Source organism: Triturus cristatus, chromosome 7 (assembly GCF_964204655.1).
Source record: "Triturus cristatus chromosome 7, aTriCri1.1, whole genome shotgun sequence".
Classification (NCBI taxonomy): domain Eukaryota; kingdom Metazoa; phylum Chordata; class Amphibia; order Caudata; family Salamandridae; genus Triturus; species Triturus cristatus.
Genome location: NC_140590.1, coordinates 1,216,865,235 through 1,216,891,968, shown reverse-complemented (window position 1 = coordinate 1,216,891,968; position 26,734 = coordinate 1,216,865,235). Strand labels below are relative to the sequence as shown.

Below are 26,734 nucleotides of genomic sequence, written 5' to 3'. Positions count from 1 at the left end.
AAAACTTGTGTATCCCACAGCCAATATGTGTTTCATCCCTAGAAAATACAGGTGCAGGCTGTTTATGCCAAAAGCTGCGTATTTACCCTTCGTTAGCAGGGTTATGTTTTTTCATGGAACCCCAGATTACATTATTATGCTTTGTTGTAACTACTAATCGGATACTGTGATAAGAGGATGTGCAGTGCTCATTGCGTCACACTACCATAATCTATATGCTAAAGTACAAAGCAGCCAATACTGCAATGAGGTTGAAAAACATGTGGGAGTGGTTTTCAAGCCAAACAGAAAGACTTGGCTTTGGTAATGTTTTTTGTCAATGTTGAAATCTTGGAAAATATCTGTCTTGCGCAGATTAGAATGCAAACATTTGAATCCAGCTAAACAATGGCACATGTTCGGAAGGAAAAAGAATCGGGGCAATATGTGATGAAGCGCCAACTTCCTGACACTGCGTCTTTAGAACCACGACCGCAACACCTGTTCTGGGCACTTGTTTTTTATAGGACATTGGGTAAGTTTACATTCTTGTTACTTTGGACAGATTACATATAGAAGGAGAAAAGATTTTAGCACCCGTGGAAGAATATGGGGTGGGTAACGATATCTAGAACCAGGGGGCGCTAGAGGGCGCACAGCGGAATGGCTGTTTGGTGAGACAGCTCCGCCGGACGGACAAGAACAGCGGCGTAAAAGAGCATGTAAGGGGCCAGGAGATCGCTAAAAACTGCCGCACGGACTGTCGGACATGGGCGTCCACGCATGGATGCGGTGTGGAGCGAATTCCAGGTGATGTGAGAGCGGGGGCGAGCTGCGGAACTCTGGGCCCTGGACGCGACTCGCAGAGCACAAGATGGCGCCGCTCAGAGTCTCCGGGAACCGAGGTGACGAAGCACTGGCGAGATCGGCGGTCCGGCATGCCTTGGAGTGTGGAAACATATGTGCGGGCCGTGGACTCTGAGGGCGGAGGCTGCGCTGCTGTCTCTGGCTGCCGACAGGAGAGGCTGGCGTGCATCGGAGGAGAGACGCGAAATGGCGGCGGAGACTACTCTCGGATCCCGCTATGGCGGACAATAACGTGCGACGAGGACAGATGAGCGGAAACCCGGTGAGCACTACCTGGTCTGCGCATGGGGTCCTGCCTGAGTGCGCCGAATCACTGCGCTGTCGGGGACCGGAGGGCTGCCTGGAAAGACTGCGACGGTCGAGAGGGCGACCCATGGGCGGCTAGCTTCGGCGGCCGCTGAAGCCGAGGCGCCGAGGAGGGTGCAGGTCTGTTGCACGGCGCCTGTCACGCTACCGTCTGGGGACCGGGCCTGCGCTGAGGAGGTTGCTGTGCTGGGTAGCCGGCCCTGGAGCGAGTGTGGCGCTGGAGGACATTAACGCTTGTGGTGGGCCCCCTGGGATCGTGGCTGTGACTGAAGAGAGCTGGGTGCCTGTCCTGGCCCCGGGGCACGAAGGGCAAGTGGAGGTGGAAGGTGCGTGAACTGGGCGAGGGGCGCTGCGGCTGAGTGCCCACCCATACCTCCAGTGCGGACTGCTTCAGGACATATAGTGACTGTGAGACGCCGCTTGTGGCCCCTTCACTGGGGGTATCTGCCGCTTGTCGATCACGTCTCTGGTGGCCGCTGTGTGCAGACAAGACCATGGGGAAACCTGACAAGAATCAACCTAAACTCCAGTTCGAGTCCAAAAGGCAGACGAAGGGCGCCACGTCGCAAACGGAAACTGCCCTAGGCGCGGGAGAGGCGCTGCACACGGGTATGGAGGGGGTGTTGCAGGCTATCCAACAGAGCCTGCAGGACATCAACGGCAAGCTGGACACCATTACAATCCGAGTGGATAACATGGCGGCGAAGCTGGATGGTCATGGGGAGCGACTGACGGAGGCGGAAACTCGCATTGGGGTAGTGGAGGATGCCACCCAGGCTACGACCAAAAAATGTGCGGAAGTGGAACAGCTGCTGGAGGTGTTAAGAAACAAGGCGGAGGATTTGGAAGCGCGGTCCCGGCGCAACAATGTACGGATCACGGGGGTTCCGGAGTCCACCAACGTTGGGCGTATGGAAACATATGTGGAGGAGCTGATCCGTAATGTCATTGGTGCCGACCACCTCTCCCCAATGTTCCTAATTGAGCGAGCGCACCGATCGCTGGCGCCTAGACCGAAGCCTGGGGCCCCTCCACGCCCCATAGTTGCACGGGTCCTAAATTACAGAGACCGGGATGTCATCTTGAGGCTGGCGAGAGAGAAACGGCAAATAACGAATCAGGGCAACACGCTGGAGTTTTACCCGGACTTCACCATCGCAGTCCAACTGGCGCGGAGGGAATTCAACCCCGTTAAGAAAAAGTTGCGCGACTTTGGGATTGACTATGCGATGCTCTACCCAGCCAGGCTCCGAGTGACGCACGAGGGCCGAGCGACGATTTGTCATACACCTAAGGCGGCGCAGGATCTGGTCAAGCGCATTGGCATTCAGCGTAAGGAGCGACAGCGAACGGATCAGGATCCGGATGCGGACTAGAGGGCAGCTGATGTGCAGACTTCGGAGAGCGGCAAGGCGGGTGGTGTACAGCTGCCGCGCCTTCAGCATGTGGTAAGGTGGTGGAACTGCGCCGGGTCCCTGGGCCTCGAGGGGAGTCCATCGTTGACTTACATTGCCAGTGGGACTCTTCTGAACTGCTGTGAGTACAAGTGGGGCGAACTAGGTTTTCTTCACGAACATCCCACACGCTTTATCTGGCCCTACTGCCTCATGCTCAGGTGGAGGATTGATCAGGGGGCGCTGCACCACACACACGAGACTGATGTTCTGATGGGCGCTGCTGACTGGCATGTGGATCTACGTGCCTGAGGGAATGGGAAATGTTGGCCCTAATTTGGGAGGTCCTGAGTGGCTCATTGGTTGAGGACCGATGTCATCTGTGGGGTCCTGGAATTGACTGTGGGAAAGTCAGTGGGATGCTGCCCACCGCCGGGCGGATTTTGTATTGTTCTGGAGAGACTGACCACATTCGGTTCCCCGATAATTGTGCGCTTTGTCCGGCGACGGTCAGGTGCCTGTGTAGACATGCTGTGTTTTGGTGCCAACTCCTAATGTAATCCCGTCCACATCCATTTAGTTGGATGGAGATGTGTGCTCTGGGCGATCCCCCAAAGCGGGTGATCCCCAATCCTAGTCATTCTATGTTGATTTATTGTAAGGGGGTATGTCTTTGGCATGGTTGGGGTGCTGAAGTGGGTGGGGGGAGGGGGAATGGAGTTGCAAAGTTGGTTTGTTGGTCACTGTGCATAAGACGCATCGCTGAAATCCGGAAAATTGCGCTAGGGAAACACGAGGTCTGTGGGTGCCCGGATCCCCTTAGTCTCGCACTACCTGACTGCTGGTGTTTGACCGGCCTGCACAATGCTGTTGATAAATGGGGGGCGATAGGGTAGAGGCTGGATGCCTCAAATTACTGACCTGGAATATACGGGGCCTTAATAACCCCCAAAAAATAAGACAGACACTTGCGTACTTGGATAGACTGCACATCGATATTGCACTCATACAGGAGACACACTGTGCGCCAACGCGTGGGCTTGGCGTGGGGCGGCGGTGTGCTGAGTCAGTACATCACTCTGTGTACTCCTCCTATGCTAGAGGGGTGCTCATATTGGTTAGACGGGGACTGCATCTCAAGGTAGACACCACGGTGACAGATGACATGGGGCGTTTTGTTATTGTTACTGGATTACTGCGTGGACAGCGACTGGCAATTGTGAGCACATATGGGCCGAATGTAGACGACCCGCAATTTTACAACTCGCTGTGGGGTAAGCTGAGGGATCTGCAGGCTGAACATGTGATATGGGGTGGAGACTTCAATGTAGCACTCTCTGACGACCTGGATAGATCGGGGGCGACGATTGAGCCTCATAGACGAGCGCTACATGTCCTACAGGATCTGATGATGGACAGGGGACTTATTGATATCTGGAGGTGTAGGAATCCTGAGGGGAGGGAGGCCACACACGCATCGCCAGCACACAACAGCTGGGCCCGCATCGACTACTGGTTAGTGTCTAGTGACGTTGCCTTATGGACTAGGGAAGTTAAACACTTACCGCGGACACTGTCGGATCACAATCCAGTGCTCCTGTCCCTGGAATTTCCATGCTACACTCCTCCTCCTTTCAGCTGGAGGTTTAACGCGAAAGCCCTTTTAGATCGACTATACGAAGACACAATTGGACAGGCGATAAAGGACTATTTTGACCACAATGCCCCCACTATGAAAGATACCGGTATACTGTGGGATGCTTTTAAGGCGACGATACGCGGCATCTGTATTAGCACGAATGCTGGTATCCTAAAAGACATACGTCAGCAGTTGACGATGAGAGAAAACAAAATGCGACTGCTAGAAGGGGAATATGTGAGAACGGGCGATGCTAAACTATTGGGTGAGATCAGACTACTTTTGTCTGAGTACCAAAACTATGCGGAAGACGAACTTAAATACACTTCGAAGAGACAGATAGCGAGAGCATATGGTGAGGGGGGTAGGTCGGGAAGGCACCTGGCAGCTAAAATATGTGAGGGCCGTGCACCGCAGACCATCCATGTGATACGCAATACGCGGGGGGAGCAAAAATTTGGCGCGCAAGAAATTTTGAGCGAGTTTGTGACTGCGTATAGTGCAACGTACGCCTCTAGGCCGACGGCGGGGCCAGCCGCAATAATGGAGTATCTGGAAGACGTGGCGATAGCGTGGCTGTCAGACACACATAGGGAATATCTGTCTCTGCCAATCACGGTAGAGGAGGTCACGGAAGTGATCAAAACACTGCCCAATGGTAAGGCGCCAGGCCCCGATGGGTTTACCTGTGAATTTTACAAGACTTTTGTGGAGCAGCTGGCACCCCGTTTGATGGAAATGTATGGGAATGCCCATGAACAACAGAGCCTGCCTCCGACTTTACGTGAGGCGATCTTGCTGGCACTGCTCAAGCCGCAGAAGGACCCAGAGCTATGTGACTCATACAGGCCTTTGTCTCTAATAAATGTTGACAATAAGATACTGGCCAAATTGCTCGCTGCCCGACTTAACCCTTTAATGTCTAAGCTAATATTACCCGACCAATCAGGGTTCATCCCCTCGCGTTCCACCGCACACAATACACGGACTCTCTTTGCGCTGTCACACTACCTGACACCTACGACTAAGGCCGCGGCGGTCTTCCTGGACGCAGCCAAGGCTTTTGATTCGCTGGAATGGCCATATTTAAATACTATGCTACGGAGGATGGGCTTCCCGCCCATGTTTCTCCGGTGGATACAGCTGCTGTATGACGCGCCGGTGGCGCGAGTCCGGGTGAATAAATACATTTCAGAGCCCATCGATATCCGCAGGGGCACTAGACAGGGGTGCCCGCTGTCCCCATTGCTGTTTGCTCTAGCGCTGGAGCCGCTAGCATGCAAAATTAGACAGGGGCATCACTACTCAGCTTTGCAGTTTCCACAACGGCCTTTGCACATATCACTGTATGCGGACGATATGTTATTGTATGTGAGGGATCCAGGGGACAATCTGAATTCTTTGTTGAGGGAATATATTAAGTTCGCTCATCACTCGGGTGTAACTATAAACTGGGATAAATCTCTGATTATCCCTTTGACGGACAGCACACAACCGCACCCCATGGAGTACCCCTTGGAGAGGCAGACCGAGCCGGTGAAGTGGCACTTGATGGCTAGGAAGGCAAATAAACTGCCATTATACGCCCCGGCGCTCCGGCTCCACTGGCACCCTGAGATCTCGGAAACCCAAGAAGAGGTGGGGGTGGGATTGCTGAGTCAGGTCGGTATAGATACCTTGGGAGACCTCTATGAGGACGGTACATTCAAAACGCTTGACAGGCTGACATTCATTAGTAATAAAACACTACTGTTTCAATTTAACTACCACAGACTACAGAATGCTATTAAAACTCTGTTCCCGACGTACCCGGAAGAGCCCCCGGCGATGTCCGCCCTGCAGTGGATAATCACCACACCGAAGGCCAAAAGCCTGGTGTCCACGCTCTATGCCAAACTACAAAGTGACATTGCGGCACACACACACAAGGCCATGGAGAGGTGGAATAGCTGCCTCGATGTTCCGCTGACAGAGGAGGACTGGACGGTTGCTTGCACACTGACTGGTATGCTGACGCCTAATGGCAACCTACGCATACTCCACTTCAAGTACCTGCATCAGACCTATTACACACCCGCCAGATTGCACAGATATGGGTTACGCTTGGATTCTAGGTGTGGGCGATGTAATCAAGAAGGGGCGGACTTTCTTCATTTGGCATGGTCTTGTGGGGTGATAATGGAGTACTGGGTGCAGGTGATGCAATTGCTGGGAGAAATGGTGGGAGGGGAGTTGGGCTGCACGGCTAGTATATGTTTGCTGGGTCTGCTGCCTGGGGTAAAAGCTCAAAAGCGCAAATTCTGTATGATTTCCCTACTGATGGCAAAGCGGAGAATATCGCTCAGCTGGAATGGCAGGAGTGCGCCAAAAGTCAAAGACTGGCTCGCTGATTTAACGTATTGTAAGGATACACTAAAAACGTACGAAGAGGAACTGCCTACCGGGTCGAAACCTCGAGATTACTGGCAGTACCTAACCCAATACCTGTTGCAGGCTCAGATGAAATGAAATGTGTTTTGTTAATGGAGTGCTTTGCGGAGGGTGCGAAGGGCCTTAGATCATAAATGCACACCGGATGATGGATGTTGTTGCACTGTGACCACAATGTTCTGGTTGTATTCCTTGTAAAAACTAATAAACATTTTTTTTTTTTTTAAACGATATCTAGAACCAGGGTGTACTATTATTCTGTTCCATAAAAGAAAATAGTTTGAGATTCTACCTTCCTCCAGGGAGCGGGACATTAGAGACAGAAAAACAGAATTGTCTTTTTTAAGGAGGGCACAGCCTCGCCCATGGAGGTTGAAGGCTACTGGGTTCCTCAACTGACTACAGGGCGTCTGTTTCGGTTGTTGCTGAAAGTGATTATTCTGTAGAAAGTAGGACCCCGCAGGTGCTTGTCATACACTTTGACCTGCCCTTTGGTAAAGCCCCTTTTATTTACATTCCTACAGGGTTGAGCATCTAGGTGCCATTCTTCTTCTACATAGCATCTGAGGGCAGGTCACAAAATGTTGTTTGGGCCTGCAGAGTAAGTGAAACACGACCAGAGGTGTCTCTATAGTTGAAGTAATGGCAGCAATGCATGCGGTTCTATCTGTGGTGTCTTTAAATGCATTAGTAATATGTCTGAGTTATACATTACCTCTTTAATATTTTCTCTCTGGGTAGGGGGAAGTTCCACAAGAGTACTAGGTCATCACACTGCAATGCAGCAGGGCGAAGGAATACAGCTCTCAGAATGACTGAAAACTTCAGACACATGTTCATGCAAAGGGCATCAATTTGTTTATTTTATTTTTCAAAAGCAAGATGTTAACCCTTGTTTATTCCATTTAGTTCTTGCTGTTATCACCACCAGATTGTTTATTATGAGATTCTTTCTAAACACCTTGGATCAAACTCAGCAACACACAACGTATTTTCTAGACTTCTACTCATTGAACATGTAGGAATGAGAGAAAAGTGTAAAAGATTGGTTCGATAAATCCCAGAACCAATGGGGCAAATTGGTTTAGCAGTTTTTTTAGGGTAAAAAGTTTTAAACATAATGGTGGTGCAAACAGCCACTATGAGGATTTCGACATTCCCGCCTCCCTATCAGTAATATTAGGAAAGCCTATTGTGCTGTCTACAGACACCCGTGTCGATATGCAGTCTGGAGATTAAAGGCAACAAAGCCATGGACATTAGCTGGTGAAGGCAGGGGTGTATTAGTCCTGAACGGCATTGGAAAGATGAAAACTGGCAACAGATCGTATCGGCGGGGTATACCCTGCAGGGCCACAATTTCACACATCTTACAACAATTTTTGTATATAAAGTGTTCAGATTTGTTTTTCCCCCAAATATTACCAACAGAATCCCATTAGGGGCATTCAAATACACGGTAACAGGTTTCTTGAGATAGATATTGTGATTCACTAATGTGTTTGGCATTGCCCTTGCTATGGTTTTGTATCTATGTTTTTTACAATAAATGCATAAGCCGAATGCAGGATGACTAAGTCACAAAATGCTGGTTACAACAATGCCCTTTAAAGGACTTTGAGCTTCAATAGAGAACTACTACATTTTCATCCTTGGCTTGGAAAAAGACAGCCTTTTCAGCTATGGCGAAGAAAGTTTGTAAGGCTCTGATGCACACATGGTCCTCAGAAGTGGTAAGGGATAGCACTCTTGCTACGTATATTTCCATGAGCCAGAGGTTCAAAAGAGGTTTCTAAAATGTGTCTAGGACACACAAGTCTATGTGAGAAAAACATGGTTGGATTGTTGTTTTGTTAAGGTAAAGTACCACATTTAAGATCACCCTCTGCATGTTTTCATTGCTGGGTTTTTCTAGGAAGGACTCACTAGAAAGTCCTGTGTATAGTTTAAAGCTAAATGGTTGGTCCTAGGAAATACCTCCTCTATCATAGGCACAAAAGTATTTATTTTAGCAAGCAAGTAGGAACAACATCTGTGTCAGCATTAGGAAACGAGGTAAAGGACTCGCCCGTTAATTAGCATACATTTGTCTAATATTTGGTGTGCTTTGTTTCTATTAAATAGAGGGGTATGGCAGAAAGGGACTTCCTGTGCAAATGCTTTTCTTTTACTGCACACAACAACGAACACCCACTCCCATTATTTATTGGTCAGAAAAATTAAATCATCTGACGTGACCCCAGTAAGAAGAAAGGGATAAAACTAAATATGAAAAAATTGTGTGAACTAAAAACTACATATTTGAAGACAAATGTTGATTGGTGCATGTGTGCAGGACAAAAAGTTGTTCTTAAATTCAAACAAACTTACCTTTGATTTCGGTCTTAGTTTCCATTTGACTATCTTCAACTTTCCCATCAGGTTCTGGTCCTTTAAAAAGTACAAGAGGAACATGTCAACACTAACAAAACATTTAAAGAAAATTAAAACTGAACTGGCCTGAAGTAAGTGGCAGAGCTTTCTTGATAACACAAATAAACCAGGCCAAATTGCATGTCAAATGCGAAAGGCACAAGCTTTTGTAGTACGCATGCATAAAGTTCAGGCCATATAAAACAAATAAGTGAAGATCCTAGCTAACATATGGCCTGATTACGATGTCGGTCGGAAAGCCTCCGAACGACACTCGGATTTCCCTAAACCATTTCAGAACCCATGTGTCCAAACGAATCTGAAAAGTTTCCGACCGACCGATTACGATGCAAGGAAACCGCTCAGACTGTCCAACTCTGTTCCGATCGGCACTCGGAGTCCCAAAGTCGTTCGGAGCCAAATCATACAGCTCTATGGACACGGTTTCCGACCAAGTGATTACGATGTCAAATTCTAACAGCCGTTCTAAATCAGCCTGCCCAACACAAAACAGCATTCGGAATCTGAATTTGGGGTCCTGTAGCAGGCTCCCCTTCACCCGGAGGCTTCCGTTTGGGGCCCTTGGGTGTACCCACAGGACCGCCCTGGAAAACCATGCAGTGTGGCAGGCACCAAGGGGGGCCCACCACAGGGTGCAAGGTTTTCCGCACCAAACCTTTCTTTCAATAGTAACCTGTGTTGTCGGTCGGGAGTCAATGCAAGTCCGACCGAACGATGTTCGGAAGCATCGTAATCGGTCGGTCTCATCGAACCCGATTCGGTTGGAACCAATTCCGAAACGGAGTTGATCGGAAGAGTTTCCAACCGACATCGTAATGCGGTCCAGTGTGTGCGAGAACGCAACAGATTGACAATCATGCGAACAAAAATAACAAACACAGGAAATTTTCTATTCTCTTGTCCTGGAAGTTATTAGTGAAGCAAAGCCATCAGGCCTTGTATGAAACAAACTTAGAAGCAGAAATGTTTACAGTTGCTTGCCTTTGGAAGGTGTCTGAGACAATATTCTTTCGGTACATGTGCAGATATGATAGGCTGCACAGCAGCTTCCCTTAAAGTCTCCAAAGAGAATCACAGGGAAAAGGTATAAAGAGATCAGAGATTTTGGGGGAGCAGATAAGAAGTCTGAATGCTTGAGGCAATGAACTGGAGGCCTTAAGGCTTTCCTAGGTAATCGAAAATAGTTACCTGGCTTGGCATACAATAATTGGGGAAATTACTAATTGTTTAGCCAATAAAGTAACCAATCAGACTCCTAAGCATATTTGATCCTTATAGAGGTATTAACAATTTTATTACAGGGTTCACTGACAAAATATCGCCTATGAAATATCGCCATACAAAATATTGTTGTCAAAAATATCATCATCCTATACTAATAACTGTAGCTATAAAATAATTTGGAAAATAATATCGTTGTCATTAATATTGTTGTGTTAAATATCGTTTTTTAAATATATATAAATTTAAATATTAAACAATATATCAAACAGTAACATTAATTTAATAAAAATAAAATAGATATATTTCAACAAAAACATTTTTTGAAAAGTTAGACATTTATTTATATTTACATATATCTAATTTGAAAACTATTGAACTAATAATTTTAATTTAGATTATAATTTCAGAATTTGTTTAATTGTTAAATAAGGTAATAAAACAAATTAACAGATAATATATATATATATATATATATATATATATATTCACTGAAAAAACCATAGGTTTCAAGGGCGTTATAGTTAGCTGGACATTTCCATCGTACAAAACCCTAGAAATTCCCCTGTAATAGTTAGTTCAGCTAACTATAACTCGCGCCCCCGCAATGCACTGCTGATGACGTCACATATTACATCACTCATGACATGGTCAGTGACATCACTCATGACATCACTGATGACATCTCAAATGACATCACTGACAAGTCCATAATTCAAAAATATACCTTTCCTTGAGGCCAAATGGTATTTTTGCACTCCTTTATGTAAATTGTCCAATGGTAGTCCTATTAAATTATAATAACAAAATACTCAGAGAGTGAATTATCTTCCTAAAACTTTGGCTTTAAAAATATTAGGTAGGAATTTGGTAATTCACTAGGCAAATGTTGTTTGAAAACCAACCGGGCATCATTACAAAGTGTCCAGCCTTTGTCAAATTTTAGATAGGCAGTGTAATGTCCAGATGTTGTGGAAGGACCATCATGGAAAATTATTGCAATTGCTACAAAAGTCCTTCCTGATACTGATAGTTGTGCTGCTACAAATTGCTTTATTAAAGTATCCAATTTTCTTCCGTCAGCTGTACAACGTTGCATCATTAAAATTATGTATTTTCCATATTTTGTTAAGAATAATGTGGATAACATTTCTGATTTACATTGGCTACACTCCATGTTTTGAATTGCACCTTTAACTAATTTATTGAAAGACACTGATTTACAGTTTGGTAATGTTAAATACAGAAATCTCTCAGTGTCTACATTGGTGCTACATGTATACATGCAATTTTCACAATAAAGTTCCCATTTGTAAGAAAGGCCAAAAATATTTTCTATTTCTACACCTTCATTTTCAAAAATGGTAAGCATATACATTAAAAATTCCTGAGCATCTTGTTGGATATTTTGTGTAAATTGTGTAGAACCAGAACACACATCCAAAAGACTACGAACATCTGAAACAGATTGTATTTTACTTCTACATGTTGTCAATTTTTCATAAACAGAATGCAACAGAGAACAAAATCTTTTTTGCCGATTCTGCATAATTTGTTCTCGCAAACCTTCCAGATAAAAAACAACATTGACCACTAAATTAGCATAGCAGTTGACACCAGAACTATTTTCAAACTGATAACCAACAATCTCTCCAACAGTGTCCAATTTCTTTTTACCTGTAATCACATTATCTTGTTCTTTTCCCTTCTTGAAACCTTCAGAAAAGATATTCTCTAACCTTCTTCTTCGACCAACCACACGCTTTTCAAATACAGGATATTGACCTAAATTTGGAGCATACACCCTTCTTAATCTATTATACTCTTTTACACAGTTTGCATCTGCAGTAACCTTTGTCTCATCAAAATCAATCAAAAACAAACCAGATAATGTTCTGACTCACGACAAAGCAACATATGCCATACCCTCTTTAAATACGGTAGATCCAATGTTCACCAATGCACTGTCTACACTTAATCCTTGAGATTTATGAATAGTCACTGCATATGCCAGAGAAAATGGAAATTGTTTCCTACGGACATATAAATCTTTAACAAGCAAAAAACGAACTGAACAACGACCAATTTCTTTAACTTCATCAATCTGATCAAATTTAATTTTTTTAAATTAAATTCCTTCTTTTTTCTGATAATTCACAAAATCCACCACTTTTCCCATTGCACCATTAACTAAACCTTTCTCTACATCCAAATTACGCCTTACAATTACCCAACAGTTTACACACATAGTGTCTTTTCTAAACCAGCAGTTTGATATTTTTTTTCTAAACAATCCAGTTTTGATCTCAACTTTCCCGTCAAAATAATAGTGATTCCTTCATGCAGTATTTTATCGATGACTTCCATTTTTACAATTTCTTCATTTTCCAGTTTTAATAATTCTTCGTTGAATGTTGAACACTCGCGCAGTGTTGGCATTAAGCAAATCACTGACTTATTTTTAGCAATTTCCACATACACTTTTGCAGGAACTGCATTTTCATTTGGAAAGACATTGCAAAGTAATCGACTCTCGAAAGCTTCTTTCCCTTGCTTTGAAAGAATTCCAATTCTTATATCTTGAAGAATACTTCCATATTCAGCATCATTTGCCTGTCGCAAATTTGTTGTCAGTTCTTTGTATTCAAAATTACTCCAAATGTTCACATTACCAACACTGCCAAGAGACTTTCTGGTATCTTCATGGGCAAGTGTTTTAAATACCGGTTGTCCTTTTACCGGAGTCAGTTGCAGTAGATCTCCAAAAACTATGACGTGTTTTCCTCCAAATAACACATCATACTCTGTTTTAAGAATTTGCAGCATTCTTAAATGCACAAAGGCAAGCATCAAGTTTGAGACCATGCTCACCTCATCAATAATGAGAAGTTTCATTTTCTTCAGGACTCTTGAAACTTCACAACAAGCTTCTCCAGATAGCTTGTGGTATTCCAATTTGTTCTCATGCTCTACTGGCAGCATTAGTAAACGATGTAAAGTAATTCCTTTTAATGTTATGAGCTGCCAACCCAGTTGGAGCAGTGACAACACAAGACAAAGTCGAATCAGCTGTTTTCTGCACGAGGTAGTCGATGGGGGAAATTGGAAGTGAGGAGAGGGAAGTTGGTCTGCCGCTGAGGGCCAAAAAGGGAACAATTGATGAATGAATTAGGGGAGCCTCTCGGAAGAAGGTGGCCGTGTACATGGTGTTGAGGCATCGTGATAATGTGCAAAGCTAGATGTGTAAATAAAGTGGTTTCAGAGAAACTAATCCAACATTGTCATGCATGCAAATATGTAAAAGTTCACAGCAGAAATGTTATTGAGAAAAAGAGGACAATGTAAGAAATGAGCAGCTTCGTTGCATGGGCCTAACCCGGGAACAGAACACCTTTGTAAGCTCCTCAAGAGTTCACCACCTTGACCCCAATTAACCCAGTGAGCTTGAGTCACATGCATCAAGCCCTTCTAGACTATCCCCTTCAGGTAGTCAAGGCATTGGTAGTTCCACTATTGCCTCTAGGGATTCTCTGGTTGATAGGGCCAAAATTATGATCAACTTACCTCACGAGACTACTCCTTATGGTGTAGTTTTAGGACACGTCCCCCAGTTGATAGAATTCGAATTTAGATTTTTATTTAATTTGCATAGTTACTAAAAACCATTGCAATACAAAAGCATCCAATCAAAACACTAGGATCATGATAGAATGTAAGGTACACATTTTTAGTTTCCATAAACATTAGTTTATGGAAGGTACGAGTGAAATCTTTTTGCAATCGAAAAATATGGTGACCAATTGGCATATTGCTATGGGGGTTGTTTTTTCCCAAAACATTAACATTGTTAGAAGGGTGAGTTGGATTGGGAAAGATGAAAAAAAAAAGTTTGCTGGTTATTGTGTGGTGATAAATTTTAATAGATTTGGGATGGTTAGCCGCTTGTTGGCTTTGATGTAATCGCATAAAGCTAACAGTGTCCTCAAACATGTTACCCATTGCTTTTTTTGTTTACAGATCGGAAGTAGTTCTTGCCAAAAATTCCCAGCTTATGCCTTATTTTGACCCAAAGGCCAGACAAGTTCCTTTTGATTTTTCTTTAAAGACCTTAAATAGGGTTGAGCTTCTGAACCATCTGGAGAGTTGTGATTGACTTATATCGAATCAAAACAACAATCTGTCAGAGCAGTGACAGATACACCTGATAGGCCCTCCATTTCTGATTTCAATGATTTAGGAATCATTATTTGGAATGAAGCAGGTCTTGCTGGCATGTTCACAGATGGGATATGGTGAAATTTTATTAAGTAATTTGGGGTGATTTGTCTAAAAAAACATGGTACATTATGTAACTTAGGAAACGTACAAGCCTTGAGTTGTTTTCTGAAAGGTATCAAGGAGAATTTTAGTGTGTTGCTTGTTGGCGATGTTAACATCCATTTGTATGAGGGTTCCTGTATATTTATATGGAACACACCCTTAATACTATTCTTAGTAAGTTTAATCTATTTTTTTCCTTTGATAAATTAGCTTTTTCTGTTTCTCCCTCTAGCGCCCCCACTTTCTCAGGATGAGGATGTGCATTTATAATTAATGTTGTCTTTGTTTCTGCCCCACCTTTTTAGCAATATAAATGATATTAAGATGCTGGTAAGTATCTTTAGTGAACATAATCCAATTTGTTTGTCCTTGGGGTGGCCAAAGCCAGGTTTAAGGAGCATACAAGTTATGAACAGTACATGGGTCACATCTAGCCAAGGGAGAAAATTAAGATGGTAAAAAGTGATGCCCGATTATTTTAACAAGAAGTTCTTTGTTAGTTATGTTTCAGACCTCGCCAATGATTTACATCAGGAGTCCCAGCACAAACATGTCTGTGGGAGCTATTTATTTCATTGGGAGAAGGGATCCTCAAGACGGTCAGTACAGATTCAGAAGAGATTGAATACAGTTTTCTTAAATCAAATTATAATTGCTCTCATGATATGCGCATCCTGTGGGAGATTAAAGCCCAGAAGGAGCTATTCGATGCAGCACAGAGAGAAGTGAATTTTCTTTACTGCCCAGAACTAGCAACCATATAAGCTATATTATATAATGTGTATATGGCATTGGTTCAACTATTGCATTGTTTTAAAGGCAAAGCATTTTCATGACATCTTGTGCAAGGGGTCACGGAGCCAAGCCTGGACCCTTGGTTCGGCTCTCACTGTAACATTTATATCAGTTAAATTTACAACAGAATGCAACAAATATGGTCAATGGAGGACTTTTTTCCAATTAAATAAATGTAATTTGAAGTTGAGCCATATGTTCATTTCTCTCATAATTTCTTTGAATTGCATCAGCAATTTTTGTTTTTTTTTCATAAATAAATTACCTCTTGCAAGTGGTCCCTAGGCACAAACTGAAGCCAGGAATTGGATTTTACATTTCTCCTAGTTTTTAATTAAAATGCAATGTAAACAAAGTTCCTGGCTCCAGTCTGTGCAAAGGGAAAACTTGTAAGAGGTAATTTAGTAGAAATAAAGGTCACTGAAGCACTGCTTTATTGCAATGATTAAACATAATCATTAAAATAAAGCTGCATTTTACAGGGATTTTTAAAAATAAATACCTCTGCATTTTCCAAACCAAAAACATTTCAAAGGGTGTTTTTTACCTTCAACCTGTGAGTACCTCTCGCGCAACAAGATTCCCAGGCCTTACTTTGGTTGCGGCAAGCGCAACACGTCCTTGCTGAAGTATGCAGCTGAAAGGAACCAGAGCCCCAAGCTCTGGTTTCAAGGCTGATGCTCTACTGCATGACTCATGCAGGACGGAAGCGTGGTGCCAGGCTGCAAAACGCAAGTGGCCTGGTTCCCGTTGGGCAGTACAATACTACTTGTGCTAGGATTTTGTCAGTGGCGTCACACGCTTCTGGCTACCCCACCCCAGCCAAAGCCAAAAAAGAGATGATGGGCCTCAAGCAGCTCACTGTACGTCGACGAGCTCCAAGTAGCTCACAATCGACCCTGTTGGAGACCCCTGTTATAAACTGACGGTCTTTAGACAACAGGAAAAGATACTTACCTTTGGTAATGATATTCTGGTAGGCATATAATCTTTCTGCAGATCCCTCACCTTAATTCTCTTTCCTGACTTCAGGCCTAACTGCAAAACCTCTCCCCAGCGCCACCAGGTGGTACCATGTGTCTTCAGCCCAGACTTCTCCTCTGGACAGGTCAACACTGGTGAATATTAGATGCAAAAGGGAACACTACCATCAGTGCCTGGAACTTGTTTTGCACCCCAGCAAGGCATGGATAAAGGTACTGAGAGCATGAACATGTACCTATCAACCTCTAGACTAAATAAGTGGTCTCGCCTACAGGACGCGAGCTGTTGGATTTCTCAATGTTTAGCCATGTTGTACAGTAGTGTGGTTTAGAAAGAGGATTGACAAAGCAAATATATCTTGTCTACAAGAGCTAATGGCTTTGTCTAGGTTATAGCCAATGTAAAAGGAACTCGTAAGGCATGACCATCGCTAGCAACGCCATAGCATTTTGTTTTCTTTTGTCAATGTTTTTATACCTGCTGTAGAGTAGCGCGGCTGCTGTGCAGCTTGACTAAAAGTAAAGGGAATAAAATGCCATGGCTCTGACAGTGTTGGCCTCGTCATGGTGATTTTAATTCTCTTTTTTTTCTGCGCTGCAGTATATCAAGGTTAAAAACAATGACAAAGCCAATGGATCTTGTAGGCGAGGCAGATTGGCTGTACCACTTGTTTTTCCCCTAAAAGCCACGCTGCTGTACAATATGGCTAAATGTTGACAAAGCCAATAGCTTTCGTCTCGTAGGCAAGAGCTATTGGCTTTGCCACAGCTTGTTTCTTTAGTCAATGCAGAGTTTGGTGATGCATGTAGTCTTTCACTGACATTCTCTTAGCCATTACCAAATATAACTGAAGAACGGTGGTGGGAGCTTTATGAACCTCATTAATGCTGTTGCCTCCATACATCTCGCGGATGTATGTCGTTACAACGCACACTTTTACAACGCATGCACTTACAACGCATTTTTTACAACGCACAATCCATTACAACGCATGACATTACAACGCATGACACTACAACGCATTTTTAAAAACTACCTTTACAACGCATTCCATTACAACGCATACTACCATTACAACGCATACCATTACAACGCATAATATTAAATTGCATTTAAGGTAAGTTTTAGATAGTATAGGGGTAAAAACTACTTTTCTAACTCCAGGGGGTGCAACAGTAGGGTAAGTGTTGGATAGTATAGGGGTAAAAATTACTATTCTAACTCCAGGGGGTGCAACAGTAGGGAAAGTGTTGGATAGTATAGGGGTTAAAATTACTATTCTAACTCCAGGGGGTGCAACAGTAGGGTAAGTGTTGGATAGTATAGGGGTAAAAATTACTATTCTAACTCCAGGGGGTGCAACAGTAGGGTAAGTGTTGGATAGTATAGGGGTAAAAATTACTATTCTAACTCCAGGGGGTGCAACAGTAGGGTAAGTGTTGGATAGTATAGGGGTAAAAATTAATATTCTAACTCCAGGGGGTGCAACAGTAGGGTAAGTGTTGGATAGTATAGGGGTAAAAATTACTATTCTAACTCCAGGGGGTGCAACAGTAGGGTAAGTGTTGGATAGTATAGGGGTAAAAATTACTATTCTAACTCCAGGGGGTGCAACAGTAGGGTAAGTGTTGGATAGTATAGGGGTAAAAATTACTATTCTAACTCCAGGGGGTGCAACAGTAGGGTAAGTGTTGGATAGTATAGGGGTAAACATTACTATTCTAACTCCAGGGGGTGCAACAGTAGGGTAAGTGTTGGATAGTATAGGGGTAAAAATTACTATTCTAACTCCAGGGGGTGCAACAGTAGAGTAAGTGTTGGATAGTATAGGGGTAAAAATTACTATTCTAACTCCAGGGGGTACAAAAGTAGGGTAAGTGTTGGATAGTATAGGGGTAAAAATTACTATTCTAACTCCAGGGGGTGCAACAGTAGGGTAAGTGTTGGATAGTGTAGTGTAATATTATGCGTTGTAATGGTATGCGTTGTAATGGTAGTATGCGTTGTAATGGAATGCGTTGTAAAGGTAGTTTTTAAAAATGCGTTGTAGTGTCATGCGTTGTAATGTCATGCGTTGTAATGGATTGTGCGTTGTAAAAAATGCGTTGTAAGTGTAGTGCGTTGTAAAAGTTGCGTTGTAAAGGTTGTTCCCCACATCTCGCCAGCTCCATTTTGAATATTTTCAGGCAAACGTCCTAATTGCCTATATAGGACCTTGCTGGTGACAATGGGGTTTCTAATTCTGTCTGATATCGCAATGATGCATCAAATGGCCACTAGGTATGCAGGAGCTGGTTAAATGCCCTCCAGCGACAGTATGCCACGCATACAAAGTGTCCATCAGCCAGTACTAACCCACTCCGGGAGGGTGACGATGTTATGCCACCCGACTCTCACAGTGCTAAGCTCCTGCTGTTCCTGCATCCACAAATCAAGCGGTCTCCCCATCATTCCCTAACACCAGTGGTCGAAGTGAATACAAAAAAAAAAAAGTATGGGAACTATGATGCGGCATGCAAATGGAGTCTGGGTGAGTGAGGGAGGGTCAAATGCGCAATAACGCACAGCTTAAATGAAAAAATACATGCAAGTTAAGTTAATCAGTGGAAAATACACTATCGTACATTATGAAACATCTATTAGTGTGTGCACTGCAGAGGTCTGAGTCTGTAACCAGAAAGCCACAGACCTGAACACTGGTTGGTGCAGTGAAAAATAGCGACTTGTGTATGTTTAGTTCTACGAGGTTCCAGTCTGTGACATAAAGCACTATGAATATGCAAGTTATTATTTTAACCTTGCATTAGACACAGTAGAAGAAAGGCGGCTATATAACGTGCAAAAAGGTTTAAGATAAAAAAAGGGCTTCCCAAATATAGATTATAGTAATACCCAGACTGTGCTAATGCAATTATTTTTATAACTGTTCTTTAAAAGCACACACTTCACAGCTCAGCTGGTAACTCCTTCGAAATACCACTCAAAATACTTGCAATTATGTGTTATCAGAAAGCTTCAAGTGATTCCATCAATTAAAGCAAATACCGGCTTCATAGCACCCTTTACAATTGCAGTTTACCGAGTTACACGCATTTACATTTCTTTCAGGCAAGCAGGCACCCTGGCAAGAAAGCTAATTTAGCAGTCTGCCCCTCCCACGGTTTCACAGCACCAGAGACTTCTTGCCTTAGGCTTATTTGAAGCATTTTAACTCTCATAATTAACCATCCCGGGACAGGTGTTGCGTCATAAAAAGTAGTGGAACAGTTTTTCTTAAATTAAAAAAGTATCAGCACGCCGGGCCCCTCAGACTCCGCCCACTTCAACCACTGCCTGACACACTATTTTTATTCATATGCGGAAAATTATAATTATTGTTTTCAAACCGATATGAACACACATTTCCAGTGCCGCCTTTGTTGGGGAATATCAAACGGTATCATCAATATCAAATGGTAACTGATGGTAGTAAATGTTGATACTTAAGCCTGGTATTTTCGCTAAAAGCGTTTTTATTTTATTCTACTAATGTACGAGTGACTTACCTTCGGTAACGATGTATCTGGTAGAGATGTTGTCTAGCCGCAGATTCCTTAACATAGAATATCCCCAGGCGTCAGACTGTATCCGTACATTTTTTGCAGCAGCACCTCTGCGCGCCAGGGGACGGCACCACACGACCCCACCATGACGTCGTCCACGTACGTGATGTCAGCAAGGTCATATAAGTCCCTCCCAGCGCACTGACGTCAGTTTTCTTCAGAGAAACATTTCCACGGCAAAACGCGGAGCCATCAACAAAAAACTGTGAAACTATGGGAACAGTGTGCAAGGGATAAAAATCCATGAATAAAGAAGGAGGATGGTGGAAGACACCATCGTAAAAGACAGAAATAGACTGATAGTGCCATGTAGAACTGTGCCGTCTAGTAATAACAGAACACAGAGAGAACAGTCCACTGTAGGAAGGTATGAAAAGGCTGGCCTTTTCCCTATAAGAATGGAGTTTGGAAACAGAGCACAACCGACCTTCAAAGAGGATGACCACGAGGGGATCAGGACCCCGAGTTAGTAGAGAAGACGATAGGAAGGGAAGGTAACTGGAGAGGAAAACGAATCTCCTCGCGAATCAAAAGGCACCATGTCACAGTAAAGAAGCCCCTCAGCAGAGGTTAACTGTATACGAAAACACTCAGGGGAGTGCAACAATTTGAACGCCCTTGAGAGATAACCCAATGGCAACTGAAGAGGCCAGTGGAGAACACCCCTCGACAAGGTCCTCGCAGAACGGGGAAGCTGGGTGGGCGTTAAGGAATCTGCGGCTAGACAACGTCTCTACCAGATACATCGTTACCGAAGGTAAGTAACTCGTACATCTGATAGAGGCATCTAGCCGCAGATTCCTTACCTTAGAATAGATACCACAGCCATACCCCAAAAGGGGGGTGGGTCTGCGAGAGGACAACAGAAAGCGCCAAGCATCCAATCCGGCAACAGAGTGACGGATAAAGGGGGAAAAACTGTGGCGGAACAGCCAGACAGCAACCAAGCAGATCGAAAGAGCAGAAATAACCGGATAGAAGATATCCTAAAAATTCCAGAATGGCGCCACACCATACCCGTATAAAAATGACAGGTAGAATGTGGCACCCAAGGAGTACACCGACCCAAGCTCGAAATGAACTTGAAGAGATGCAACCAGCCTAACGGACTAGCCTATAGAAGGAAGACGAAGGAGCCGGTGTCAAGAGCCCAAAGGCAAGAGCTAGAACCTGAGCAAAGCGTTTGGAATAGCCGGCGGGACAGGATACATGCCAAGCGCACACACAATCCCAAAAAGGTGTAATTAGGGGCAATTAGCATCAATTTTAAACCCGCCGAAGCAGGTAGGAATGTGCAGCAGGCAAACAGCCATAGAGACCTTAAAGTGGCCAAAGTAGGAAACAACCCACAAAAGAACTGTGTCGCAGGTGTAGCTTTAACAATAGTATGTGAAAATGAGGAAATAAGGCATATCCGAAGGAAGTGGCCAAAAAACGCCACGTTAACGAATGGTGGGAAGAGTCTCAGAATCCGAAACCAACACTCCAGAAAGACACGTACAGCTTTGAACACCAAAAAAGGGAGCATATGTCAAATTGGGAAATTACCCCAGTAAGCAGAAGCAAGGAGGAACCTATAGGCAACTTGCAACAACTTAGAAAAGCTCCCCCACACATGGAGATATTGGTCCGGACCTTGCAGCCTCTAAAGAGGTGGCGAAGTAGGAAGAGGAATACCAAGGTAACCAGCATGCATACAGAATGTATAAACATATAATTATGTAGAGACAGAGCTAGCCAGGAGCAAGAACATGTCCATACCGAATCATACCTAGCACAGTAAGGGCAGGTAGGAGCCTTTGTTGAAGAGGAGACCATGAGACCTCCCAAGGAGATGGATGACCATGGTGTAAGCAGATGGCCCCAGGAAAAGAAACGTACAACTGACCACCAGGTGACGCATGGAGTCCACAGGCTCTCCAGGCGTAGGTGAGATAGGCAAAGCTATATAATAGCATACAAGTACCCCACATGGAGTATGCATACCCCCAAACAACGGGAAACACCTCTTAGGGCAATAAGCCAAGCTAAACGCAGTAACGAGCTGAACCCGTGAACATGAGTTCCGAGCCGTATGACATTACCGAGCTGAGCCACTGGCTCAATACCACAGTCAGAGGACCAGACACAGCAACCTGTGGAACACAGGTACAGCAGTCCAATAGGCAGCTCAAAGCAAAACGCATCCAAGGGATGCCAATAAAAGGTAATCACCCTTGACCACAGAAAAAGAAGACATAAGGCTCACCGCCCATGTTAAATATAGAGCGCATCTAAAGGATACGAAATGAAAAAGTACCACCAAGGAAGATAGGCCTAAGAAGACCTAAGTGGGAGGACGAAAGCCCGCAAGGAGCTGGTGAACCGCCGACTTGGCGTGAGCATCAAACAGCAAAACCCCATCAAAGGGTAAATCAACCAGTCGCTCCTGGATATTTTCTGGGAAGACGCTATCTCACAACCAAGCGTGACGCCTTAAGGCAACAGAGCCCGTCATAACTCGGCCCAAAGAATCCGCAGTATCTACGGCTGAGTGGATTGTAAATTCGGCAAGGTCGCGGCCATCCCGGAGGAGGCGAAGGAGATCAACGCGAGCACCTTCAGAGGTGGCAGAAAGCAAAGACTGCAGAGTCCCACAGGGCAGAGGTAGCCTAAGCCAAAACACACACTGTATTTAAGGACCGTAGGGCAGCACTAGTAGATGCAAAGATGTTTCTACCCCATGACTCAAGCCATCTGGACTCCAGAGAGGGAGGAAGCGTTAGAGGGGGCAGGGAAGGAAAGGCAGTCTGCAACACAAACCCCTGCACATCAGGGTGCACAAAAAGACAAACAGGATCATTGGGAGCTGGACGGTGGTGGTGCAAAACTGAACGAGCCACCGGGTCACCTGAAGCAGGCCGGACCCATGTACCCAAAAGGGTATCATAAAGGGAAGCCTCAAAGGGCAGAAGCAGCTCCACATTCCCGGACCCACGGTGAAGGACCTCAAGCAAGGGGTCCACAGACAAGGGGGCAGAAGGGGGATGCATATTTAAAATGCAGGTGGCCAATGAGACCACTCTCAAAAAAGCCGCACCAGCCTCGGTAGCCCTCCGCGGAGGAGACAACAACTCATCAGTGGGGGAGGGTTGTAAGCTGACCCTCCCAAGACACAGGATGCGACAAATGCCGCACGTAAGGGAGCCTCATTGAAGAATGAGGATCCTGATGGGGCTCCTGGGAGGCGAAGAGTCTGCCGGATCTGGGAGCTCCCGAGAAGGCTCCACAAATTCCAAGGGGGGCACTGGCAACAATACCTCCAGCGACGCCCAGCGAGAGGGCGGCGCCAAACTCTCTCCAGAGGCCTCTAGAGCAAAGTTCACAACTCTGCGTCGACACGGCGCCAAAACGACACGCGTCAGCCCTGACCGTGCCTCGTCAGTCGCCGACTCGGCTGCATCCGGCACAGAAACTACGACAAGCTCCCCTTCCGAAGAAGGAGAAGGCGCCAGAGCCGGCGAGGCAAGCTTTCGGCGCCGCTCCGGCGCCAACCCCACCTCATGCATGACAGGCTCCTACTCTGGAGAAAGAAGCGGAGGTGGAGCCGAGGAGGCGAGCCTACAACGCCGACCGCCTGACTGGCTCCGGGCAGGCGGGGTGTGCTCAAGGCAGGGCTATGAGCACCGGCAACCACCTGCGGCTCCACAGGGAGCCCAACGGGGCTATGCGGCGCGGCTGAGGCACCGTGGGTCGTAGAGGGGGACCCAGGTGGGCCGTGCCCGAACGACTCCACATGGACCGTAGAGGGGGACCCAACCAGGCCGCGCCCTAACGACACCACATCTCCAACATATCTGGGGGGCAAAGGCTAAATTGGCGCCGGGGGCAAACCCGCCGCCGAGTCCGTCGGAGATCCCACAAGAAGCGGAGGCCCCGAGGACGCCCCAGGAACGGGAGAGGACCCAAGGGAGGCCTGCAGAGCCACGGCATATGCCTCCAACTGGGCCCCCACACCCGGAAAGGGCAGATAGAGGGGGGGCGACTGTCGGGAGAGCATGTCCGGACTATTCCGGGAACCAGTGCCCCCGACAACAGAAGAAGGGGAGGTCGAAGACCTCGGCGAGAAGCACCTCGACTTACCAAGTGGAGAACGACGGCCCCGGACACCGTTGGGCGAACGACGGCGGAACTAGACAGTAGAGGGACCTACCGTTGAAGAAGAGGCCGGGGGGTGAGACGACTCCAACCGGGATAGCTCAGCCGAGAGAAGCTTCATATGGCGCTCTCGCCGAGACTTCGGCTTCAGGTGTTGGCACGCTTTGCAGTCCGTGGAGTCATGGTGCTCGCCCAGACACCACATACAAATAAGATGCGGCTCCGTCGCGGACATCTGCCGCGAACAGAAATTACAAGTTTTAAAGCCCGAAGGCATTGCACACTGTTCCTGACGCGAAGCGTCAACAAGGAGGCCTGAAAACAGGCCAGAGGAACCGCTCACTCCGGATTGCGTTGCACGCGGATAAGAAGGAAACTGACGTCAGCGCGCCGGGAGGGACTAATATGACCTCGCTTACGTTACGTACGCCGACGACGTCAGAGCGGGGTCATGTGGCACCACCCCACGGCGCGCAGAGGTGCTGCTGCAAAACATTTCCGGAATCAGTTTGACGCCTAGGGATATTCTAAGTTAAGGAATTTGCGGCAAGATGTCTCTATCAGATACTTCCAATAAAGATATCACAATTATATTACAGGCCTTGTTTATTGATAACGCTGGCAGTTGCAGGCAATAGGTTGCATTCTTTTAGGCGCACTGAAGATTCCCTTGGTGGTGGCATTTCAATTGAAAGCACAGAAACCATAAATGTTCACAAGAGTATTGTGACTTTTTCCAATGGAGGTGCACTGGCTTTGATTCTACCAAATACCATGATTAGCGACAGAGAGAAGAGCAAACAGGCAACAAGGAGCAAGCAGCACCGTGAGAGGTGGGGAGGCACAGCAAGAAAAGATGGGGCAAGCTACAACAACAGGGCACGCAACAACAAGGACAGCCTGCAAACACATGCACTGCTGCAACTAAAAGAACAAGCATTGATTGGTAATGCATTTGTTTCGCCTGTGTAATGAATAAAGAGCTGTTTTCATCTATCATCCTCCAGGACAAGAAAAGAGCTCCCTGACTGATGACACTGGAGTGGAGAGGCTGTGGCGCAGCGGGCAGAGCTGCTGACTCAAGAATTGGGGATCTCGGTTCGAGTCTCGGCAGCGCCGCGCAACATCCTGTGATTCTATGTAAATCACTTACTCTCTCCAGGTGTTACATTGTTTTAAAAATATGCTGCAATAGTAAAAGGCAAAACTTTATGAAAATATAGTTCCACCAAAGCGGATGTTAACAGTATTTTGGCAGCGGGAAACTGAAAAAAGATGCAGATGAGGAACAAGCATAGGTAAATGCAGGAAAATATGCTACAGCCAATAGAAATGGAGAAAAAGTAAGTGGCACGCACAGGACCCAATGAGAATCCAGGAAAGAAAGGGGCGGGATTTCAGTCCCCTTTAAGTTTATATTAAAAACAATAGATTTCTCAAGCACAGGAGAAACCTAAAAGCATCTCTGAAGTCCAACTAGCAGTGGAAGGACACACACTAGGCAAGGAAGCAGTACTTGGGCCACGCACCTGGGGAGGGGACAAACACAAAAAGAGTAAGTGAAAAGCACACACTGCCCGAGGAGAAGCAAGGAAATGAGGATGAACCTAACCAATGGTAAGCAATGGGCGGGCTCCAAGTCCCCTATAAGTAAACAATACGTCTTGCAAGCTGAGCAAGTGCTCTTATTGGAGTCTATGGTGGCATATTGTTTGTCAGGAAGTGCTGGCACTTTCTGGTTGGCTAAGGCAATACCCAACCAGGCAGAACCTACCACTTCCGTAAGGGGCAAGTGACTACACACACACAATATAACCTGCGCTCACCCTTGGGTAGCTTGGCACTGAGCAGTCAAGCTTACCACAGAGGCAATGTGTAAAGCATTAGCACAGCACTCACGATAAATAAACGGAGCGTCACAAAAGAGACTTCACACGTGATGTATGAAAATAACGTTTGTATTCAACACACACAATAATAAACACAAAAGGGACATCAGGTATTTCTGTGCATAGATCACATTTGGAATCATTACTAGCAGTACTAGGCCCAACCGTGTTAAAATGACATCAGTAATATGCACACTTGGGAAAGAACCTAATCTACACCGGTCCAGCACCCTTACACACTTAAATGGACATCGAGCAGGTCCATACGGAATGCACTTGCACACATACACACTCAGCAACCTAAAACAGTGCATTGATCCCAGCTGGTCACTTGATAACACACTGCAGACCCGTGACCCCAAGCCTCCCTTCAACTCACCAGACTATCTTACACCACAGTTTGGAGATAACCCGTTCTCCCCATGGACACCAGCCGGACTAATTAGGAGTCAGCAATCAAATGGGGTGTCGCCACCACTTGGGAAGGTCACCCACAGGATGCAGAGCAGAAGGGGGGGGGGACTAGTCTGTCACACCAAAGGGTTCCACAAGGCCCTTCCAGAACCAGCCCAGCTCTGCTAAGCACAAGGCGGGTCACGCAGTCTCTTGACCCGCCTCGGATCATTCACGGAAGCGTTGCTCCAGCCCGGTCAATCACTCTCACCACCCAGGCCCAAGCCAGCAATACTATCTGGCAACACGAGGTAGTCGATGGGGGAAATTGGAAGTGAGGAGAGG

The 26,734-nt window shown here is 45.7% G+C and overlaps 1 protein-coding gene across 2 annotated transcripts in view; it reads right to left on the bottom strand.

Annotated features, from left to right (window-relative positions):
• Positions 1-26,734, bottom strand: part of LOC146811648 (interferon-induced very large GTPase 1-like) — a 242,018-nt gene that overhangs the window by 140,403 nt on the left and 74,881 nt on the right. The window contains exon 4 of one of the 2 annotated variants that reach the window (XM_085618616.1): positions 8,986-9,045. The exons of the other annotated variant lie outside the window; for it this stretch is intronic. Coding sequence (XP_085474742.1) covers positions 8,986-9,045 — 60 coding nt within the window. The remainder of the gene's footprint in view (positions 1-8,985; positions 9,046-26,734) is intronic. 2 annotated transcript variants of the gene reach the window in all.